The sequence below is a fragment of the Monodelphis domestica genome, chromosome 2 (genome assembly GCF_027887165.1).
Source record: "Monodelphis domestica isolate mMonDom1 chromosome 2, mMonDom1.pri, whole genome shotgun sequence".
NCBI lineage: Eukaryota > Metazoa > Chordata > Mammalia > Didelphimorphia > Didelphidae > Monodelphis > Monodelphis domestica.
Window position 1 is genome coordinate 27174308 of NC_077228.1, and position 22407 is coordinate 27196714.

At 54.9% G+C, this 22407-nt stretch overlaps 2 protein-coding genes across 3 annotated transcripts in view; one reads left to right on the forward strand and one right to left on the reverse strand.

The window, feature by feature from the left end:
• Nucleotides 1–22407, forward strand: part of TTC39A (tetratricopeptide repeat domain 39A) — a 64746-nt gene that overhangs the window by 19087 nt on the left and 23252 nt on the right. The window contains exons 1-2 of one of the 2 annotated variants that reach the window (XM_056815165.1): nt 10363–10584; nt 13952–14056. In XM_056815165.1, coding sequence (XP_056671143.1) covers nt 10520–10584; nt 13952–14056 — 170 coding nt within the window. In that variant the 5' untranslated portion in view covers nt 10363–10519. Of the gene's footprint in view, nt 1–10362; nt 10585–13951; nt 14057–22407 lie in introns of those variants that run through there. The other variant, XM_056815166.1, reaches the window with a different exon arrangement.
• LOC103098455 (translation initiation factor IF-2-like) lies at nt 11792–22377 on the reverse strand. The gene is made up of 3 exons (XM_056815167.1): nt 18623–22377; nt 14388–14504; nt 11792–14224 (listed from the first exon to the last, which is right to left on the reverse strand). Exon 1 carries the CDS (start codon nt 20008–20010, stop codon nt 18991–18993), a length of 1020 nt encoding a protein of 339 aa, XP_056671145.1. The 5' UTR covers nt 20011–22377; the 3' UTR covers nt 11792–14224; nt 14388–14504; nt 18623–18990.

Sequence of the window (22407 nt, forward strand, 5' to 3'; positions counted from 1 at the left end):
GAGGATTGGGCTCCACCCAAACTCTCAGAGGCCTACATGTAGCATCTTAGACCTGAGTTCAAGGAATCCACTTTGCAAGTACAAGAAGTGGGGGATGAGGCCAGAGGACAATAAACTGAAAGAGATTCGGGGGTTTCAGTGGACCACAAGGCCAGGAGGAGTCCACAGCCTGCCTGAGTAGCTGAGAAAGCTGATAAATCTTGGGCTACTTTAAGAAGAGCCTCACAGGGACATCTGTGGAGAGTCAGACCTAGAGATGGGAGGTCCTGAGTTCCAATCTGACCTCAGACATTTCCTGGCAAGAAGAGAAGGACTTCCTCAGGCAGGGATGAGAAGGAGATGGAGGAGCTCCACCTGCCTGGGGTTGGGCTGGGGAACGAGTTCTGGGAACAGCTGTGGATCCAGCCAGATGGAGCATTTCACAAGTCTACAATGACATAAGGATGAGAGGATTGCAGATGGCTCATGAAGGGCCTTGAATGCCAGGCTAAGGAGTGGGTTACCTCCTGGGCAAGGGGGAGCCAGTGAAAGTTCTTGAGCAGCGTAGACATCATGTTAGCAGCTCTCTAGAGAATGCGGGTGACCCAGCTGGCAAACTGAATACACAGTGGGCTCCAGCTGTGTGAAGCATGTGACCCATGAGGACCTGGGTTCAAGAAGTGCCCTCCTCCAAAATATGGCTGACCAGGGAAGCCAGGCCTGGCAGTGGGGAGAGGGAGGCATGGTAGCTGGCCAGTCTGGGCACTGCTCTGGCCCTCAGGGACTGTTTGGGAGCCTAAAGAAAGGAGGGCTTTCAGGGTGTTGAATGGACCCTCTGCTGAGGACTTAGAGTCAATCCATCAATAGACATTTATTTAGCACCTACTGTGTGCTGGGGCCCCATGGGCATAAATGTAAGGAGAAGCAGAGAGCTTGCTTACTACAGGGAGAGGCCAGAAAGGGAGTCTAAGAGAAGGCTGGACTGGAGAGGAGGGCCTGGAATCTACCATCTTGCTGAATCGCCACTTTCACGGGGTCTCCTCCGCTCAGGAACCTTCCTTGGCTCCCTATTACCTAGAGGACCAAGTCAGAGCTCCTCAGGCTGATGCTGGAGGTTTCTTACCATGTGCCTCCCCGACAAAACCAGGCTCTTGGGAAGGGGCAGGAGACCCGGGTTTGAGCGCGGGTTCAGACAGGTGCTGGTTGTGGGCCACCTCTCTGAGTCTGTTTCTGCATCCATTAAATAGGGGTAACGACACCAGCACCCCCTTCCTCAGGGCTGTGGGGACGCCTTTTTGGATCCATCCTGTGAGGGTGACTGGACATGGGCTGCGGACCCATTTGGCAGCCGAGGAGACTGAGGCCAGAGTGGGGGAAGGGCTTCGGTCCTCGGCGCCGCCTGCGTCCCCGGGCCTCAGTTTCCCCGTCCGGCGGGGCCGTTCCGGGTCGGGATCGATGATTCCGGAGGCTGTAGCCTGCGCCGCCCGCCCTTCCCCAGGATGACTTAACAAAGCAAACAGACCGGGCTCAGGTTTCAGCCCCGCCGCACCTGAGCCCAGCCCGGTGCTGGCAGATCCCCTGCGGCCAATCAGCGGAGGGAGTAGGGAGAAGGGAGGCCGGCCGGCCGGCCCCTGCCCTCAGGGCCTCTGGGCAGCTCCGGGAGGCAGGAGCCCATGCCATTCCGCGCCGCCCGCCTGGACCCTGGCCGGCCCCCCAATGAGCACTGCCGGGGCTGGAGGCTCCCTGCCCGCCGGGTAAGTGCCGCCCGGTGCCCGCGGGAGCATGACTAATCTGTGCGTGCCGGGCGGGGGGCCCGGAGAGGTGCAAACAACGGGGTCCCCTCCCCGCCCCGCCTCGGGGAGCTCCGCAGCCTTTCGGGCCGCGCAGGAGAGCCGGGAGGGAGAGGGGGCGCTGGGCGCTGGGCGCTGGGCTGCGGGCACGTCTGGGTGTTTGCATGGGGCGGGGGCGGTTTGCCGAGGGGACAGGAGGTGGCAGGACCCGCAGAGCTGCCGCGTCCAAGCGTCTCATTTGGCAGATGGGGAAACTGAGGCTTGAGCAGGTTAGGAGACCGGCCCAGGGTCACCCAGATGGGAGCGGGGCTTCGAGGCCGGCCATGCCCTGCCCCTCGTGGCTGAGGAAGCTGAGGCAGCCCACCGTGCGACAGCCTCTGCGCTGGGGCTTTTCCATCGTTCTCCGGCTCCATCCTTACAACAACCCCATTTCACAGATGAGGAAACTGAGGCAGGACAGCCGGCCAAGGGCCCGGAGCTAGGAGTGTCTTCTCCAGCCCAGAGCTCTGCCCCGGACCCTGCAGCCAGCTTCCTAGGAAGAGGGATGGGAGGCTGCCCAGGTTCCCTGGACTTGGGGTCAGGAAGATCTGAGTTCAAGCTGTGCTGGGGCCAATTGTTAAATCTGTCATTGTGAGCGTTTAAGACCTTGGAAAATGCCAAACGGAGGACAAGAAGGAGGCTTGTGTCTTCCATGGTCTACACTGGAGGAAGTGATGGAGAAAATCATGATAATAAGCTGGGTCTGACTCACACATCCTGGTCGTTAAAGGTTTACCAGGTGCTAGCTGTGTGACCCTGGGCAAGTCACCTGCCTGGTGCCTGCCTCAGTTTCCTCATCTGTAAAATGGCAGCCCAGCCCCTAGAGGATCCAATGAGAATATTGTAAAGTGCTTTAGCTGGGGTTATGGCAAAGAGCATCTAGTCCAACCCTCTCATATTACAGAAGGAGAAACTGAGGCTGTGGTAGGAGAAGTGACTAGAGAAGGGTCGCACAGCGGCTCCGTGTCAGGGGTGGGATTCACCCAGAGAGATGGAGTCACTCCAGCTCTCTAAGCCTCAGTATTGCCATCTGTGATGTGAGGATGTTAATATTAAGGGCTCATTTTTTACGTAGGGAGAAATACGTGTTTCTGAAGGGCCTTCCCTGGGCCCTGGCACTGCACCAAGCTCTTTATAAGTATTATCTCAATAACTGCCCAAAAAATGTGCAGACTGGATGGAATAGAAAGAATCCCTCGAGGAAGCCCCGGGCAAATCCTGCTGGGCTCTGAGCACTCCTGGGGCCTCATTCCGCAGCCAGGGGAAAGGCACTGGCCCGCCCCTCTCTTGGCCTTAGTTTACTCATCTGTAAAATGGGGGAGCTGAAGTACAGGAAGTGAACAGCGTCACAGTCTTCCAGAGCAACACAAGACCTCCAGAGTTACTGAGCATCAGACAAGAAGTCCTGCTCTGTACATCGTTCACAGCAAGCAAGAAGTCACCCAACCTCTGCTGGCAGACCATCAGTGAGGGGGAGCTCACTATCTTCCCAGTTGTCCCATTCTAGGACATTTCTCACTTCCAAGAAGTTCTTCCTTCCCTCCAGCTTTATAAACATGATTGAAGACAGTTCTCTCATCTCATCCATGTCTTCTTCTGAGGTCCCTCTCGGTTCTGACATCCCCGTGCTAAGGCTCTTTCCAGCTGTGACATTCCCCATTCTAAGGCTCTTTCCAGTTGTGACATCCCCCATTCTAAGGCTCTTTCCAGCTGTGACATCCCCCATTCTAAGGCTCTTTCCAGCTGTGACATTTCCCTTTCTTTCTTTCTTTCTTTCTTTCTTTCTTTCTTTCTTTCTTTCTTTCTTTCTTTCTTTCTTTCTTTCTTTCATCTTTCTTCCTTCCTTCCTTCCTTCCTTCCTTCCTTCCTTCCTTCCTTCCTTCCTTCCTTCCTTCCTTCCTTCCTTCCTTCCTTCCTTCCTTCCTTTCTTTCTTTCTTTCTTTCTTTCTTTCTTTCTTTCTTTCTTTCTTTCTTTCTTTCTTTCTTTTTTAAAGTGGAATATAGTATGTTTCAATCTGCATTCAGCGTCCATCAGTTCTTTCTCTGGGCACTTTTAATCCTGAGTCCTTGAAGATTTTTTTTTAACATTTTATTTGGTCATTTCCAAACATTATTCATTGGAAACAAAGATCATTTTCTTTTCCTCCCCCCCTCCCCCCACCTCTCCCATAGCTGATGTGCGATTCCACTGGGTATCACATGTGCCCTTGATTCAAACCCATTTCCATGTTGTTGGTATTTGCATTAGAGTGTTCATTTAGAGTCTCTCCGCAGTCATATCCCCTCCAACCCAGTAGTCAAGCAGTTGCTTATCTTCAGTGTTTTTACTCCCACAGTTTGTCCTTTGCTTGAGGATAGTGTTTTCCTCCTAGATCCCTGCAGATTGTTCAGGATCACTGCATTGCCACTGATGGAGAAGTCCATTACATTCGATTGTACCACAGTGTATCTGTCTCTGTATAGAATGTTCTCCTGGTTCTGCTCCTCTCACTCTGCATCACTTCCTGGAGGTTGTTCCGGTTCACATGGAATTCCTCCACTTTATTATTCCTTTTTGCACAATAGTATTCCATCACCAACATATACCACAATTTGTTCAGCCATTCCCCAATCAAAGGGCATCCCCTCGTTTTCCAATTTTTTGCCACCACAAAGAGCGCAGCTATGAATATTCTTGTACAAGTCTTTTTCCTTATTATCTCTTTGGGGTACAAACCTAGTAGTGCTATGGCTGGATCAAAGGGCAGACGGTCTTTTAGTGCCCTTTGGGCAGAGTTCCAAATTGCCCTCCAGAATGGTTGGATCAATTCACAACTCCACCAGCAATGAATTAGTGTCCCTACTTTGCCACATCCCCTCCAGCATTCATTACTTTCCATAGCTGTCATGTTAGCCAATCTGCTAGGTGTGAGGTGATACCTCAGAGTTGTTTTGATTTGCATCTCTCTGATTATTAGAGATTTAGAGCCCTTTTTCATGTGCTTATTAATAGTTTTGATTTCTTTGGCTGAAATTACCTATTTATGTCCCTTGTCCATTTATTAATTGGGGAATGGCTTGATTTTTTGTACAATTGATGTAGCTCTTTGTAAATTTGAGTAATTAAACCTTTGTCAGAGGTTTCTATGAAGATTGTTTCCCAATTTGTTGCTTCCCTTCTGATTTCAGTTACATTGGTTTTGTTTGTACAAAATCTTTTTAATTTGATGTATTCCAGATTATTTATTTTGCATTTTGTAGCTCTTTCTAAGTCTTGCTTGATTTTAAAATCTTTCCCTTCCCAAAGGTCTGACATGTATACTATTCTGTGTTCGCCTGATTTTCTTATAGTTTCCTTCTTTATGTTCAAGTCATTCCCCTATTCTGAGTTTATCTTGGTGTAGGGTGTGAGATGTTGATCCAAACCTAATCTCTCCCACACTGTCTTCCAATTTTCCCAGCAGTTTTTATCGAATAGTGGATTTTTGACCCAAAAGCTGGGATCTTTGGGTTTGTCATAGACTGTCTGGCTGAGGTCACTTGCCCCCAGTCTATTCCACTGATCCTTCTTTCTGTCTCTTAGCTAGTACCAAATTGTTTTGATGACCACTGCTTTATAGTATAGTTTGAGATCTGGTACTGTGAGGCCTCCTTCCTTTGCATTTTTTTTTCATGATTTCTCTGGATATCCTTGATCTTTTGTTCTTCCAAATGAACTTAGTTATGTTTTTTTCTAATTCAGTAAAGAAGTTTTTTGGTAGTTCAATGGGTATGGCACTAAATAAGTAAATTAATTTGGGTAGGACTGTCATTTTTATTATGTTAGCACATCCCACCCATGAGCAATCAATGTTTTCCCAATTGTTTAGATCTAGTTTTAACTGTGTGGAGAGTGTTTTGTAGTTGTGTTCATATAGCTCCTGTGTTTGTCTCGGCAGATGGATTCCTAAGTATTTCATATTGTCTCGGGTGATTTTAAATGGTATTTCTCTTTCTAATTCTTGCTGCTGAAATGGGTTAGAAATATATAGAAATGCTGATGACTTATGAGGCTTTATTTTGTATCCTGCAACTTTGCTAAAGTTGTTGATTATTTCGAGTAGCTTTTTGGTTGATTCTCTAGGATTCTTTAAGTAAACCATCATATCATCCACAAAGAGTGACAGCTTGGTCTCCTCATTGCCAATTTTAATACCTTCGGTTTCTTTTTCTTCTCTAATTGCTACTGCTAGTGTTTCTAGTACAATGTTAAATAATAGAGGTGATAATGGGCATCCTTGTTTTACTCCTAATGTTATTGGGAAAGCTTCTAGTTTATCCCCATTGCAGATGATACTTGCTGATGGCTTTTAGATTGATACTGTTTATTATTTTTAGGAAAGGCCCTTCTATTCCTATGCTTTCTAGTGTTTTTAATAGGAATGGGTGTTGTATTTTATCAAAGGCTTTTTCTGCATCTATTGAGATAATCATGTGATTTTTGTCAGTTTGCTTGTTAATATGGTCAATTATGTGGATGGTTTTCCTAATATTGAACCAGCCTTGCATTCCTGGAATGAATCCTACCTGATTGTAGTGGATAACCCTTGTGATGACTTGCTGGAGTCTTTTTGCTAGTATCCTATTTAAGATTTTTGCATCTATATTCATTAGGGGACATTCCCCCTTCTAAGGCTCTTTCCAGCTGTGACATCCCCCGTTCTAAGGCTCTTTCCAGCTGTGACATCTCCCATTTTTAGGCTTTTCCCAGCTGTGACATCCCCCGTTTTTAGACTTTTTCCAGCTGTGACATTCCCTGTTCTAAGGTTCTTTCCAGCTGTGACATCCCCCGTTCTAAGGCTTTTTCCAGCTGTGACATTCCCTGTTCTAAGGCTTTTTCCAGCTGTGACATTCCCTGTTCTAAGGCTCTCTTCATCTCTGTCATTCCCTGTTTGAAGGCCCTTTCTAGTCCTGCCATTTTCTGTCCTTTTTTTCTCATTTTGTAGACTGAGCACTTTTATGCAGTGACTGGTACACAGCAGGCACTCAATAAATGTTTGCCCTCCGCAGAGTTCTGGGGCAACCATGCCAAGGCTCTGCTCTCAGGGGATGGGAGGAGAGGCCAGCACGGGGCTAGCCATGCTTCCATGAGGAATCTAGACTTGCTTTGGCAGCAACAAAGTCTCTGGTCAGGTACAGGGATTAGAATGCAGCCTCAGATCCTTCTTCAGGGTTGAGCCAGGCATGCTGGCCGGCATCTCTCTTAGTCACCTTGGACAGTATTTACCAAGGGCTGGTGAAGTTGGCTTGGGGAAGTGAGAGGTGCAAGAGGGCACCCTGTGTGTGGCGTGGCTCTCCCCAGCAGCTGTGATGACTGGAACACTTTCTCCTGGATCTCCATATCCTTCTTCTTAAGCTCAGAATGGACTCTGGACCTTGTGGACAGAAATGTTTAAAGAGGCAGGACAGGAGGCAGCTGGATGGCTCAGGGGTTAGAGAGCCAGTCCTGAAGATGGGAAGTACTGGGTTCAAATCTGACCTCAGACACTTCTTAGCCTTGTGACCCTGGGCAAGTCACTTAACCCTCATTTATTAGCCCTTACTGCTCTTCTGCCTTGGAACCAATCCACAGTATTGATTCTAAGATGGAAAGTGGGGATTTAAAACAAAAAAGGCAGCACCACCGCCATGTTGAGTCAATAAGCATTCTTTGGCCTATCATGTGCCAAAACATAGGAAAGGGCCCAGCTTGACGTTGTTGAGAGACCTGAATTCCATTCCTTGTTCCTGCTGACTGTGTGCCCAAAGGCCAGAGTTCTTTTTTTTTTTAATATTTAATTATATTTAATTAATTTAGAATATTTTTCCTTGGATACAAGATTCATGTTCTTTCCCTCCCCTCCCCCCAGTCCCCTTCCATAGCCAATATGCAATTCCCCTGGGTTTTACATGTGTCATTGATCGAGGCCTTTTCCATATTATTAATATTTGCACTGGGGTGATCGCTTAGAGTCTACATCCCCAACCATATCCCCATCGACCCATGTGATCAAGCAGTTGTTTTTCTTCGGTGTTTCCACTCCCACAGTTCTTTCTCTGCATGTGGATAGTGTTCTTTCTCATAAGTCCCTCAGGATTGTCCTGGGTCATTGCATTGTTGCTAGTAGAGAAGTCCATGTTCGATTGTGCCACAATGTATCAGTCTCTGTGTAAAATGTTCTTCTGGTTCTGCTCCTCTCACTCTGCATCAGTTCCTGGAGGTTGTTCCAGTTCACATGGAATCCCTCCAGTTCATTATTCCTTTGAGCTCAATAGTATTCCATCACCAACATATACCACAATATGTTCAGCCATTCCCCAATTGAAGGGCAGCCCCCCATTTTCCAATTTTTGGCCACCACAAAGAGCGCAGCTATGAATATTCTTGTACAAGCCTTTTTCCTTATGATCTCTTTGGGGTACAAACCCAGCAGTGCTATGGCTGGATCATAGGGCAGACAGTCTTTTAGCGCCCTTTGGGCAGAGTTCCAAATTGCCCTCCAGAATGGTTGGATCAATTCACAACTACACCAGCAATAAACTAATGTCCCAACTTTGCCACATCCCCTCCAGCATTCATTACTTTCCATAGCTGTCATGTTAGCCAATCTGCTAGGTGTGAGGTGATACCTCAGAGTTGTTTTGATTTGCATCTCTTTGATTGAAGAGATTTAGAACACTTTCATGTGCTTATTAATAGTTTTGATTTCTTTGACTGAAAATTACCTATTTATGTCCCTTGTCCATTTATTAATTGGGGAATGGCTTGATTTTTTGTACAATTGATTTAGCTCTTTGTAAATTTGAGTAATTAGACCTTTGTCAGATGTTTTTGTTATGAAGATTATTTCCCAATTTGTTGCTTCCCTTCTAATTTTGGATGCATTCGTTTTGTTTGTACAAAACCTTTTTAATTTAATGTAATCAAAATTATTTATTTCGCATTTTGTAATTTTTTCTAACTCTTGCTTGGTCTTTCCTTTCCCAAAGGTCTGACATGTATACTATTCTGTGTTCACCCAATTTACTTAAGAGTTTCCTTCTTTATGTTCAAGTCATTCACCCATTCTGAGTTTATCTTGGTGTAGGGTGTGAGGTGTTGGTCCAGGCCTAATCTCTCCCATACTGTCTTCCAGTGATCCCAGCAGTTTTTGTCAAATAGTGTATTTTTGTCCCGAAACCTGGGATCTTTGGATTTATCATAGACTGTCTTGCTGAGGTCATTTACCCCAAGTCTATTCCGCCGATCCTCCCTTCGGCCTCTTAGCCAGTACCATGCTGTTTTGATGGCTGCTGCTTTACAGTATAGTTTGAGATCTGGGGCTGTGAGGCCACCGAAGGCCCGAGTTCTTGAAGAAGCTGGATTTGGCCATTTCTAGTCCCTCCTGGAAGGAGTTCGGTCTCCAGTGGCCAGCGCTGCAGGAGAGAGCTTGGTCCCTGGTGGCCTCGGGTCCTTCCCCTTAGCTGAGGCTCTTTGGGGGTTCGGAGTATGAAAACCGGCGGCCACCATCCTGACCTGTGCGGATGGGTTAGAAAGGCCAGGAGGGAGAGAGGAAGAGGGCAACCATCCTGACCTGTGCGGGTGGGTTAGAAAGGCCAGGAGGGAGAGAGGAAGAGGGCAGAAAAGACCCGACCGTGGCGACCCCTGCACAAGCTTGGGGGAAAGACGAGGGGAGAGAAATGGCTGAGAGAGCGGGGAGAGAAAAACTAGGTGGAAAACCTTCTGGACAAGCCAAGCGAATCCAGCCTGAACGAAAAGAGACGCCGCTGAGTGGGAAGGAGGACGTTGGCACCCACTCGCTTTGGTGAGAATCAGAGAAGCAAGAAATAGGAAGTTGACGGAGAGCCACCGTCCGGGGGATGGCCAGCGCTAGAAGGAAATGGATTCGGAGTTCATTTATTTGTTTTATTTGAAGCTTACCTTCTGTCGTAGAATTGCTCCTGAGCATTGGCTCCAAGGCAACAGAGTTGGAAGGGGTTGGAGGTTCAGCGGCTTGCCCAGAGTGGCACAGCTTGGGCGTGTCTGAGGCCAGATTTGAACCCCAAAACTCGCCTCTGCAGGCCTGGCTCTCTATTCCTGGAGCCGCCGGGCTGTCTCTAATACGGTTTTTTAAAATGCCAGTCAGTGGTCAGGACCCAAAGGCACCGAGAAGAAAAGTGCCAACTGGGGCAGCTTGAAGGGTGCCCTCTTGGCCTGGACGTTGTCAGAGAGGGCCGCACTGGGGAGGGTGGGAGGACGGACACACGAGTGAGCTCTCTTGCTCGCTGCTGGAGAAGCTTCGGATGGGTCACAGGTCACAGAGTCAGTCAGCTAGCCTTTGCTGGCAGCTCCCGTGTGCCAGGCCAGGCCTCGGCCTACCAGGAAGGCAGAAGCCCCCCTGGCCCTCGGGGGGGCAAGGCCCCAGGAATTTGGACAGATAGGGGTGATTGGAGGGTTGGGGAGTCTCAGAGATGGGGGGCTCCGAGAGGAAGAAGAGGAGGAGGAAGGAAGAGAGAAGGAGGTCCCCTCAAGGGTTGTCCAGTCTGCTCTGTCCGGCCTGTTTCGCCCTCCCTGACCAGCAGGGGCCACTCTCTGGGCTGGCCTCTCTCAGGTTCCGGCCTGGACCTGCAGGAGGCCTGTGCAGGGGTCACGGGCAGCGAGCTAGGGGCTGCTTCTTCCCCTTTCCCGGGCATGGGCTGGCCCCAGGGCAGCAGGGGGCTGAAGGACATGACCGATGCAGAGACTTGTGGCCCTCCTCAGCAGACCTCAGCGGGCACCGGACCCAGGCCCTAGCCCCAGGTAACTGGACAGGAGGCCTCAGGGCCTCGGGGCCTTCTCTGGGGAGTGGGAACAGCCCCACTCTGACCCCTGGGGGGCCATGGATGTGGGGGGGTGAGGTGGCCCTGAGACCCCCCCAGTTCTGACCCCGGCAGGGCACTCCCAGACCCCGCAGACCCTGCTGGCTAAGCTCAGAGAGGCCAGGAGGGGGCCCAAGAGCACCGGGCTTTCTTAGCCCCCCACAGCCCTGACTCTGCCTGGCTGGGAGGAGGCTAGGTTTGGAGGATGGACACTCCCAGGGGGCAGAGAGAGAGAGACAAAAGGACAGAGACAGACAGAGACAGAACCAGAATCAGAGGTAGAAACCAAAGGATGGAGACAGAGGGAGAGCCAGAGCCAGATTCAGAAACGCAGGTGGGGACCGGAGGCCAAAGAGTCCGAGATGGAGACAGAAAGGCAAGAGAGAGCCCAGAAAAAGGAGAGACAGAGACAAAAGGAGAGACAGAGGCAGAAACAGAGAGAGAGAGCGTCAGACATAGGCGGGGCAAACCGAAACAGAGGCCAAACCAGAGAGAGGCAGAAACAGGCCCAAAATAAACTCTCCAGGCAAACTGAAAACCTTGAGAACATATAGGACTATTTTTAGAAATTTATCTTTAAGCACCGGGCTGAGGTCACTGCCTCCTCCCCCTGCCCCCCTTCTTGCCAGCTCTCCCTCCCAGCATCCCCCAGGCCACACCAGAGCCCAGACACACACTGCCTGTCTCCCCAGGTGGTCTTTGTCCCCCCCTTATTTTCCCCCCAGTGACCAAAGGGATTTTTCTCCTATTCTGTCCCTTCCACAATAAACTCCAGCAGCTCCCCAATACCTCTGGGTCAAACCCAAAGCCCTTCCCCACCTTCCCCCCTCATTGGACATCGGCCCCTCCCCATGCTTCAGTCCAGCCACCCTGGCCTCTGTGTCCCCCCTCAGGACTGCCCAGCTCTCCTGTCTCTGGACCTCTGCCCTGGCTCTCCCCTGTGCCCACCATGTATTCCTTCTTTACCTCCTCCACCTACAGCTCATTCCTCACCAGTCTTTCCCGATGCCCTCAGGTGCTGGTGCCCTCCCTCCCAAACTGCCTTGTCCTTATTAGTCCTTTTACATTTATTCTCTTTCTTTTATCTCTGCCCTTGTTGTCTCCCTGGCTAGAAAGTCAGATCCTTGTAAGCAGGGATTGTTTCATTCTTTATTGTTGGCTGCCTGCCTCGGTTTACTCATCTGTAAAATGCACCTTTACCTCCCTGGCTCTTGTGAGGATTAGAGGAGATCATTGTAAAATGCTCAGCACAGAGTAAGCACTGCAGAAATGTTAGCTATTATGATGATGATGGTTATTATGGCCTGGCACAGAGTATGCGGTTAATAAATGCTTATCGATTGACATGAACAAGTATCACCCAGCATGGGTGGGCAGGGATGAGCCGCAGTGAGCATCTCTGGAGGAAATGCCCACCTCTGTGGGATGAGGGCAGACAACTGAGTCTCCGTGGGCAAAAATGCCAGATCTTCCTTGAACTCTGTGTTTCTTTGGGCAAGTCTTTTTCCCTCTGTAGTCCTTAGTTTCTCCAACTGTAAAATGAGGGGATTGATCTATGACAAGGATCCTTAATCTCTGCATTCTGGACCCCCATGATAGTTTGGTAGAGCCAGTAGATAGAATCTTGTTGCTAAATGCATAAAATAAAGACATAGAATTGCAAAGGAAATTAATGATGGTGAAATAGAGTTATCAAATAACCTAAAAAATAAATTTCTAGACCCAAGGTTGAGGTTCCCGGGTTTCAGTGATCTCCAGGGTCCTTCCTAGTTCTGATATCCTGTGTTCTTATGAGTCTAGAAGTCACAGCCATGCCATCCCTCTAAAGCTCACTCGGCAAGGGGTTATCTGACCTCTGCTTGTGAATTACCCTTGAGAGGATGCTAATCAAACCAAGAGAGAGCCCTTCTCACACTGGGACAGTTCTTACATCCAAAGCTTTTCCTTATATCTGCCTCTGAGACCTCCCACTCCCTTGTTCCAAGTTCTGCCTTTGAACCAGAGCCAGACGCCCCCCAAATCAACTCAAGTTTAATCCCCATCCCCATTTCTTTCAAGCATTCATCCTTACAGGTAGGGCCTGATCTTCCCTTGGGCCTCTTTGATACCAGCTAAGGCCATGTTCCTTTTGTAGACCACCAACTCAAAGCCTGGGAGCCGCTCGTCCCCCCAGAATGTATTCACACCAAGTGTTGTCTAGCCATGGCTCTCCATCCTCTCCTTGTGCCATTCAGTGTGAGGACCTGGTGTTGGTCTCTACGTTTGTATCCGTTTGCCTGAATTTCTTAGTTTTAAGCTGTTGGAGCTACAAGGAGCCTTCGAGGCCCTTGAGGTACGGAAGGGAGCAGAAGGGATTTGTCCAAGGCCATAGATGCAGGAAGGAGCCCCCACATCCCTCCTCTCACCTGAGCTTCCCAGACCCCCCCATGAGGAGGGAGAGATGCCCTCCGTGTGGGGTCTCAGACTTTGGCACTTCCTACCTGGGTGACCCTGGGCAGGGTCTGCCCTTCTTGAACCTCGTCACCCATGACATGGATGCCTTCCTTTCCCCAAAGGTTGGGTGGGGAAAGTGCTTTGAGAACCACAAAGCCCTCCAGAAGCAGGAGCTCTTCACGCTTTTCCAGGGTGGGATTGTGTGGTCCAGCGCGGAGGGCACAGAGGAGAATCTGGGTTGGAATCTTTCCTCTGACTCTCGAGGTGTGACCTTGTGGCTGCTCTCTGGGGCCAGGAGAGGCTGGAGGTGCCGAAGGCAGAGCACTTGGGCTCGGGGCTGGTTGGGGTGCAGGAGGGGAGTCAGCCAAGGCTGGCCGTCCGGAAAGGGTCTGAGGTGGCGCTTGAACTAGGGGCTTCCTGACTCCAGGGCTGGCCTCTCCCCATCCCTGTACTTCCTCTTCTGCTTGTTCTTCCTAATTACTGGAGGGTGTGCCTGGAGCTGAGGCTCCTCCTCCTGCCCTCAACAGGGGAGAAACCAAGGCCCAAAGAAGGGGTCCCCAGGTGGGAAAGGCCGGAGGCTCTTTTCATTGGCCCACGCTTACCCTAATGATCAGTCTATTCATCCACGAGAGAAGCCAGGCTTTGGGGAGCTCAGCCTGGATGGGGGGAGAACACCGGAGCAAAGACGGACACGTGCTGGAGGATTGCAGGCGGGGGCCCAGGAAAGGGCCTGGGCGAGGGGACAAGAAGGCCCCCGAGGAGGCCGGGGGCCGGGGAGGACCAGGCGGCCCCGGGGAGGACGGGGGTCTTCCTGGGATCCTGGAGACGAGAGGATCTCACAGCTGTTTTCAATGTTCTCCATCTCTTTGGCACAGACCTTCCAGGTCCAACCTGAACGTGGCCTTGGAGGAATGCATGACTGCCCTGGACCTCTTCCTCACCAACCAGTTCTCCGAGGCGCTCACCTACCTGCAGCCCAAGTAGGAGCCTCACTTGTTGGGGATGGGGGATGGGAGGGGGCTCCTCCCTCAGCAGATGTTTCCATCTGTGTGATGGGCAGCACCCAGCAGCCTCGGAGCTTCTTGCCCTCTGCTATGAATCAGCTTCCTGGCAGGTCCTTTAACCGCTTGGAGCCTCTGTTTTCTCATCTGTAAAATGGGGGAAATCATGGCTCCTCCCTCTCAGGGCTGCTGGGAGGATCAAATGAGATCACCCCCCCCCAGTACCGAATGAATGCTGGGGCTAACGATGGGACAGTCCCTGCTTGCAGGGGGCTTACGGTCTTCTGGGGGCCGGCACCCACGTACTCACCTCGGGGTCAGGGAGGGCTTCATGGAAGCAGAGGTACTTGGGTAGAGCTTCGGACGGGAATGAGGCTTCTGAGGAGGGTCACTGAGGAGGGCAGGCATCCCAGGCAAGGGGCACGACCTAAGCAAAGGCAAGGAGATGAGAGAAGGAACGTCAAGATGATGAAATAGTCAGCAGGGCCATTTTGGACCGAAGGACTAGAGAGGCAAAAAGGCTTATCCAAAGCTACACAGCCAGTCATTACCAGGACCAGACTGTCAACAGGAAAGTGAGAGGAGCAGGGGAGAGAGAGACAGAGAGAGAGAGAGATGGAGGGAGAGAGAGACAGAGAGAGAGAGAGATGGAGGGAGAGAGAGACAGAGGGAGGGAGAGACAGAGACAGAGACAGACAGAAGAGGGAACTGGGGGGGGGAGACAGAGAGAGAGATGGAGGGAGAGAGAGACAGAGAGAGAGAGAGATGGAGGGAGAGAGAGAGACAGAGAGAGAGATGGAGGGAGAGAGAGAGACAGACAGAGAGAGAGATGGAGGGAGAGAGACAGAGACAGAGAGACAGAGAGAGAGATGGAGGGAGAGAGACAGACAGACAGAGAGAGAGATGGAGGGAGAGAGAAAGGGAGAGAGAGAGACAGAGAGAGATGGAGGGGGAAAGAGAGAGAGACAGACAGAGAGAGACAGAGACAGAGAGAGAGATGGAGAGGGAGGGACGACAGAGAGAGAGAGAGGGAGAGGGAGAGAGAGAGACAGAGAGAGAGAGAGAGACAGAGAGAGAGATGGAGGGAGAGAGAGAGAGAGAGACAGAGAGAGAGAGAGAGACAGAGAGAGAGATGGAGGGAGAGAGAGACAGAGACAGAGGGAGGGAGAGACAGACAGAGAGAGACAGAGAGAGGGAGACAGAGAGAGAGATGGAGGGAGAGAGACAGAGACAGAGAGACAGACAGAGACAGACAGAGACAGAGAGAGAGATGGAGAGGGAGGGACGACAGAGAGAGAGAGAGACAGACAGAGAGAGAGATGGAGAGAGAGAGACAGAGACAGAGAGACAGAGAGAGAGACAGAGAGAGAGATGGAGGGAGAGAGAGACAGAGACAGAGGGAGGGAGAGACAGACAGAGAGAGACAGAGAGAGGGAGACAGAGAGAGAGATGGAGGGAGAGAGACAGAGACAGAGAGACAGAGAGAGAGACAGACAGAGACAGACAGAGACAGAGAGAGAGATGGAGAGGGAGGGACGACAGAGAGAGAGAGAGAGACAGAGACAGAGACAGAGACAGAGACAGAGAGAGACAGAGACAGAGAGAGAGACAGAGACAGAAAGAGGGGGGAGGGAGAGACAGACAGAGGGAGGGAGAGACAGACAGAGACAGAGAGAGAGATGGAGAGATGGAGAGGGAGGGACGACAGAGCCAGAGCACGGAGGGGATCTAAGTGGCCTTCAGCTGAAGATGGGAGTGACCCGTCTGCCTCCACTCGCTGAGGGTCGCGCCGGGGCCGGCCCTAACCGGGGCAGATCAGTCTTTTCCTGTCTGGCCAGTCTTCGTCTCCTGGAAGCTGAGTGAATGCCGGATGCTGGCCCCCTGCCGGTGTTCAGGCTCCCCCGCAGAGGGCCGGCTCTGGGGGAGGCCGAGGCGGGCTCCAGGGGAGGGAGGCCGCAGCGGCCGTTCCTGGAGCGCTGGGCAGCCCCCTCGAGGCCTTCCTCCCTGGCCCTGTGACGAGGGCAGGCTGGGGATTCGGGCACCCGTTTTAGAGGTGCAAAAAGAGGCCGGAAGCGGCCGGGGGGTGCAGACGGCCGTGCCCCCAGCTGGTGTCCCGCTGCTCCGCTTGGCCCACTTGGTAGCCAGGCTCAGCGGGAGGCCCTCGAGGCCTTGAGCGGGGAGAGAAGGCCGACACCGGCATGGCCGTCCTGCGCAAGGTCGGCCGCCTCCCGCTGGGTGTCCGAGGCCAGAAGCAGGGCCGGGAGGGAAGCTGAGAGGACGGTCTGTGGGGCTGGATGGAAGGACAAAGTGACCAGGAGGGCTATTGCGGAGGGGCAGAGGCTGCCTGGGGAAGGGGAGGCTGGAGGGCCCCTGGTCAGGGGTGTCCTGCCGGGGGAGTGCTGGGCCTCCGCCTCTGCTTCTCGGGTCCTCCGATGCCATTTGGGGATGAAGCCCCAGATGGGCCCCCGCAGGCCGCCCTCCACCCTCCTCTCGGCCTTCCCTGGCCCTGGATAGGGAGGCCGGCTGGGCCCTTGTCCCGCCTACAGGTGGGTCAGAGCCTTGCCTGGGGGCTTCTTTGTTCCTCTGCTGCGGAACTGCTTGTCCAAACCCTTCTCCGGACAGGCCGACCTTCTGCCTTGGGGTCAGCTCTGAGAGGAAGAGCCCGAGGGCGCGGCCCCTGGGGACCCCTCGAACCCAGGACCTCCTGCCTCGGCCCGCGAAGTCCCCCGTTTTGGCGTTGAGGATACAGAATTCCAGAGAGGACGCGGGGCTGCCCCGACCCCACCCGGCGAGAGGGCCGCTGTGGCGTGTGCAGTGGCGTCTCGGGCTCTGCGCCCCGAAGTCCCGCTAAGATGCGGCTTTATTGGGGAGGGGAGAGGCGGGGGCCCAGCTCGGCGGGGCCCAAAGCGACGTCCAAAGACATTCACTGAAACGAGGATTTCGAGCCAGCGCAGGCGCTGCTCCTCCCCAGTGGCCCCCCGATGTGTTCTGAAACCCCGGGGCCAGCGAGGCCAGACGGTGCTTGTCCCTCCCTGTTAGAAAAGAGGGGGTTCGGGGTTCTGTTTGTGGGTGTCCCCATAAAGCGGGCCGGGGAGGGCTGTCTCCGGCACCTCCTCGGGAAGGGCCCCAACTTCACGGATCTTCGCACGGTTTTAATGCGGGCCTGCGTCAGGGGGGCCACCTAGAGAGGGAGGGGGCCCTCCGCGGCCCAGCCCCCTCCTTGTCCAGAAAGGGGGGCCCTTCGCTGAGATGCAGCTAGAATGGGCCGGGCAGAGGCAAAGCAGGAGTCCAAGGAAGACGAGAGTTCCTGGAGGGCTTCCTGGAGGAGGTGGCCTCTCAAAGACCAGGGGTGGGAGGCAGAGAAAGATGGGGGGAGGGGAAGGTCCAGGGTTCAGAGCATGGCCTGGCACCAACCACTCCGAGGCAAGGGAAGGCGTCGGACTGAAGACCGGAGAGCCGTGCTGGCGCCGGGCCTCCGAGGGGGTCCGACTTTAACTGGCGCATCTGTGAGCTGGAGGATGGCCCGATCGGGCCTGGCCTGGCAGCCCAGGAGGGTGGGCTCGAGGCAGGGAGGCTGCCTGAAAAGCTATTGCAATAGCCTGGGCAGAGGGTTGGTGGTGGCCCAGGAGAGGTGGAGAGCGGCAGGCCGGGAGCAGCAGGGGGGGGAGGAGAGGCCCCTCTTCGTCCGAGGGGAGCAGGAGCTGCCGAGGGGGCTCCCCCGGATGTGCCCAGCGGGCATCGCTGGCCTGGATCAGTCCTCCAGGGCTCAACCCCTGGCCTCTGCCCTTGTGCCTGATCAATGTTTGCTGACTGACTGTTAGCACAGGCTGAGAGACGGGGCAGGAAGGCGGCAGGTCCCACGTGGCAGAGCCTCGAGTGCCGCCGCCAGGGCAGGGCCTTGTGGAGAGAAGCAGAGGCCGGGGGAGGCCAGGGAGGTCGCTCTGCGGTAGAGCTGGCCAGGTTTCCTGGGGCTGGCCGGGGGCCCCTGGGAGGGGCTCGGGAGGGCTGCCGGGCCTCTTAGATGAAGGGGCCCCAAGTGGTCAGCAACCACGGCCGTCCTTGCCCAACCCTACGGAGCTTTTTCCTTCTCTCTGGGCCGGGCCTCGGGCCTCGGGGGTAACTGTTGGGGCAGAAGCGGCGGGTGGCAGAGACCAAGGGATCCCCCAGCCTCTCCTTGGCCTCTCCAGGCCTCCAGCCCAACTAGAACCGGAACCGGAAGTCAAAGAGATGGAACAGGAAGAGGCCGGCGGCGTCTGGCCTCTGACAAGGGCAAAAAGGCAACAAAGAATAACAAAGAGGAAGTCCTGGTGCCTGCCGGGGCCTCTCCAGGCCCTGCTGGAGGCCCGGGAGAAGCAGGGGGAGGGGCGGAGGGGCCCCCAACCCCACTCAGCTGTGCCTTGAGGGAAGGAAAGAAGGCAAGAGAGACCCAAACATGGCCGGGAGGGGCTCAGAGCGGGGGCAGGGCAGGGCCGGCTCCTCGGATGGCGGGGAGGGTCCCGACGGCCATGCTGGGGCAGCATCATAGCGCTGGACCAGGTTGCTCACCTTCACGGGGTTGATTTCTCTGCGGCCTCGCAAAGGGTGTCCTTGTCCTTCTTCCGGCAGTGGGCTGGATGGGCAGCTTCCCGCCCTGCACTGCCCGCTGCCGTGGGCGCAGCTTTTTCAGGCCTTCGTCGGGGTCCCTCCGCCCATCAGAGACGGGGCCCCCCCCGCTGGCCCCGGGGAGGGGGGAGGGGAGCTGTGGCCACCCGGAGGCCGCCCACACTGCCCAGCATTCACTGAGGGGTGGACGAGGCCCGCGCGGGGCAGGATCGGGGCGCAGGGCAGACGCTCCGGGAGGGCTCCAGGTCAGCAGCTCAGGACGGCACCACACTTACGGGACGCCTCTTCCTGGAAGCTCCCCAGGGCGGGTCTCACTGTCCGTCCGGCCAGGTCCATGGATGGTCCTGGGGAGGAGCACTTCCTCCGAGGGACACGCCGGGCGCCGAGGGCACCAGTGGGCCAGCGTGAGAGCCCCTCTGCTCCTGGGGCCCGGCCTTGGGTTCCAGCCTCCCTGCGTGCGAGCTGGAAGGGGCCGCTCCGTCCCCCTCGTCCTTCCAGGCCCTCCTCCAACGCCGGCTCTCTGATCCTCCCCCCTTCCTGTGACTCAGCCCAGCTGGGCCTGAGTGGGGGTGCCTGGGGGAGGGCGAGAAGCCCGGATGCCCACTCAGGCCTTGGTGGTGACCGCTGGGGCAAACATGGGCTTCCTGATCCCAAAGGAAAGCCGCCGGGCCGGGCCGAAGAAAATGAGGCAACGAAGCAGGCCCGAAGGGTTTCTGAAAGGGATCCCCAGGCTGGCCTTCCTGGTCCCACACCGGAGCTGGCCGGCCGGCTGGAGCTGAGCCTGGAGCCAGGAAGGCCTGAGTTAGGCCCTTCACCGCCGCCGGCCTCGGTTTCCTCGCCTGCCTTCGAGTTACTGATGGCGATTCGACGCTCCGGCATCCGTGCGCTGCTCTGCGAGCGTCAAGCAGGTCTCCCAATGGAGCAGCCCCGACGGGGCCGGAGACTCCCAGCCTGGCCTTGTCTCTGATCCCCCTGGGTGGGCTGAACGGGGTGCCCTGAGGCAGGCGTTTGGAAGGCCCGGAGGAGGAGGAGATCCGGGAGGAAGGCTGTGCCGGAAGCAGAGAGCTCCGAGGAGGAGACGAGGGACGGTGGCTGCAGACAGCGGCTCTGGCCAAGGGGATCCGCAGAGACTCTGGAGAGGCAGAAGTCGGCCTGGAGAGTTGGAAAGACGCCGAGACAAGGGAAGCGCCGAGGCCCCTCGGAGAGGGCCCGGGAGCCACCGAAGGGAGCCGAGGGGCCAAGAGAAGCCGTGGGAGCCGGCCAGAGCCGGGAGAGTGGGGATGCCGCTGCTGGAGGAGAGGCTTGGGCACAAGGAGGGTTCGCCTTGGCATTCTATGAGCCAGGAGAAGACAGATGGTGGCAGCGGGCAGTGGGGGAAGAGGAGCTCGTAGGGAATTTCTTCAGTGACTAATGAAAGATTTTTGTCAGAGGATACAGAGAAGGGGAGCCCTAGGAATATTTTAAGTGACTTGCCCAGGGTCACAAACCTAGGAAGTGTCTGGGGCCAGAGTTGAACCCAGGTCTTCCTGACTCCAGACCGAGCTCTCCATCCACTGTGCTATCCCAAGCCTGGGAATTTGGAGGAAAGAAGAAGAGGTTGGGGACGCCCCCTGGGTGAGCAGGAGAGTGAGGCAGCAAAGCCAGGGAGAACGGAGGGAGCCAGGTGCCAGCGTCAAATAGAATGGCGGCAGCCACGTACCCCGAGGGATTCCAGGAGTCACGACTGACTTAGCTCTCTGTTTCATTCCATTTTTATTCATTTTATTTACTCTTTGGATTCCATCTTCATCGGTTCAGTGGATGCCTCTGGGCTCCTCTCCCAGGCCCGGATCAGGGATTCTGGGACTTCCCCCTTGAACCCGACCCTCCTGATAATTCCTGATTCGAGGACGCGGCGAGGCCAAACATGATGTGCATGTAAAGCGCTCGGCAGATCTGGGCAAGCCTCCTAAGCTGTTCCTGGAGGCTGGTGGCAGAGAGGCACCCACATGCAGTGGGAAGGAGGAAAGGACTGACGGTCGTCCCCTAGCATTGCTCTCCCCCAATGGGGGGCCTGGAAAGGAGTCTCCAACTCTCTGGGCCTCCACTTCCTCATCTGTAAAACCAGGGAGTGAGCCAAGCTGGTCTTGGAGGCCCTCCTTGCTCTGTGATTCCCAGGACCTTCCCCTCCGTGGGCCTCAGTCTCCCCATCTGTCAACAAGGCAGCATGACAAGATAGCCTCTCTGGTCCCTTCTAGTGCTGGATCTTGGATCCAGTCTGGCCCTGGGGCTCCCTGTCACTCCTGGGACCCAGGATGGGGAACTCTCAGGCCTTCCAGGGCAGGCCCTTGCCCAGGACTTCACCTTCCCAGGGTTCACCCAAGAACCAGAGGGGGGGCCAGTTTTGGGGATGCCAAGAACGATGGAGGATGAGAGGCAGGGAGAACAGAAGGTCCTGGGCCTCAGAGACTGCTTGGGGGAGGCTGGGCCAGGTGGGCAGCTGCTCTGAAGTTCCTCTGCTCACTTACCCCACTTAGGCCTGGCAGCCATGCCATCCCACTTCCTGCCCTGAAGACGTACAAAGCTCTTTTCTCACTACACCCCAGGGAGCCAGGTGTGGTAGCCCCATTTTATGAATGGGGAAACTGAGGCCCAGAGGTAACTCGGGGAGAGAAGCCTGGCCTTGGAGTTCCAAGCTTGGGCCTCCCTCCCACCCCACGGGCGCTGGTTGGCAGCTGCCTCCTCCAAGGGGAAGGACTGGTTTTTCCACCGAGGGAAGAGCAAGCAAGTGCTGTTGACTCCAGGAGGGGGATGATCTCGCACACACGGGCCAGCTTGGCCTGCTGTATTTGGTGAACAGCAAACACTGAGATTCCATCCCTTCTTCCTTGTGGGGGAGGAACACAGGCTGGCCTCGCTCCATGGCTCTCGGGAGGCCTCCCCCTCTCCAGGTGACACAGAAGGATCGCTGAGTCCTTCCAGGCCCAGCCCAGCCCTCTGATGTCCTTGCTGGGTAGCAGGCCTCACCCCCCGCTCTGGGGAGGCAGTGGCCAGAAGGCGTCCTCCCGGGCTCCGAGGCAGAGACTATGGTCCGGGGGGCAGATGAAGAAATGAAATGCAGGAAAAAAGGAGGGAGAGACCACTGACACTGGGGGAGATCAGGGAAGGCTTCGAAGAGAGGCCCAGGCCGAGATGAGGAAGGAGGGCCGGGGGCACAGCCTGGCCAAAGGCCCTGGGGAGGGATGGGAGAAGGGGGCGAGCCTGGGGAGCAGCCACGGGGCAGTGGGCTAAAATGTGGCGTTCACAAAGGGGAATGATTTGCAACTGGGACGGAAAGGTGGGTGAGAACCAGATTAAATGCCTGCGTCTGTTCTGGAATGCTTCGAGCCGGGCGTGACTCAGTCAGACTGGCCCTGGGCAGGGATGGAGGTCAGGGGTCAGAGGCGAGGAGGGCCTGAGCTGGGGTGCCCCAACATTGGGCAGAACGGGCAGCCTCAGAGGTGGGGCCTTCACGTCCAGCCTGGCCTGCGTGGCCCAGAGGGACCCTGGCAGCATAGCGCAGGGGGGGGGGGGGCACAGCCTGGCAGGCCTCGGGCTTCCCCGCCACTGGGAGCTGCTGTGTTGGGTCCTTGGATGCCGCTGCCCCTAGCACAGACCTGGGAGATGCTGACCAGGCCTTCCCCCACCCCGCCCCCCAGTGCCTCCCCCTCTGTGAGTGTGTCAGAGCCTGGGCCCCCCTCAGCATGTGG

Bases quoted from the DNA above. Each gene is read 5' to 3' on its own strand.
- LOC103098455 (XM_056815167.1), bottom strand. From the start codon at position 20,010: ATGCCAAGGCGAACCCTCCTTGTGCCCAAGCCTCTCCTCCAGCAGCGG.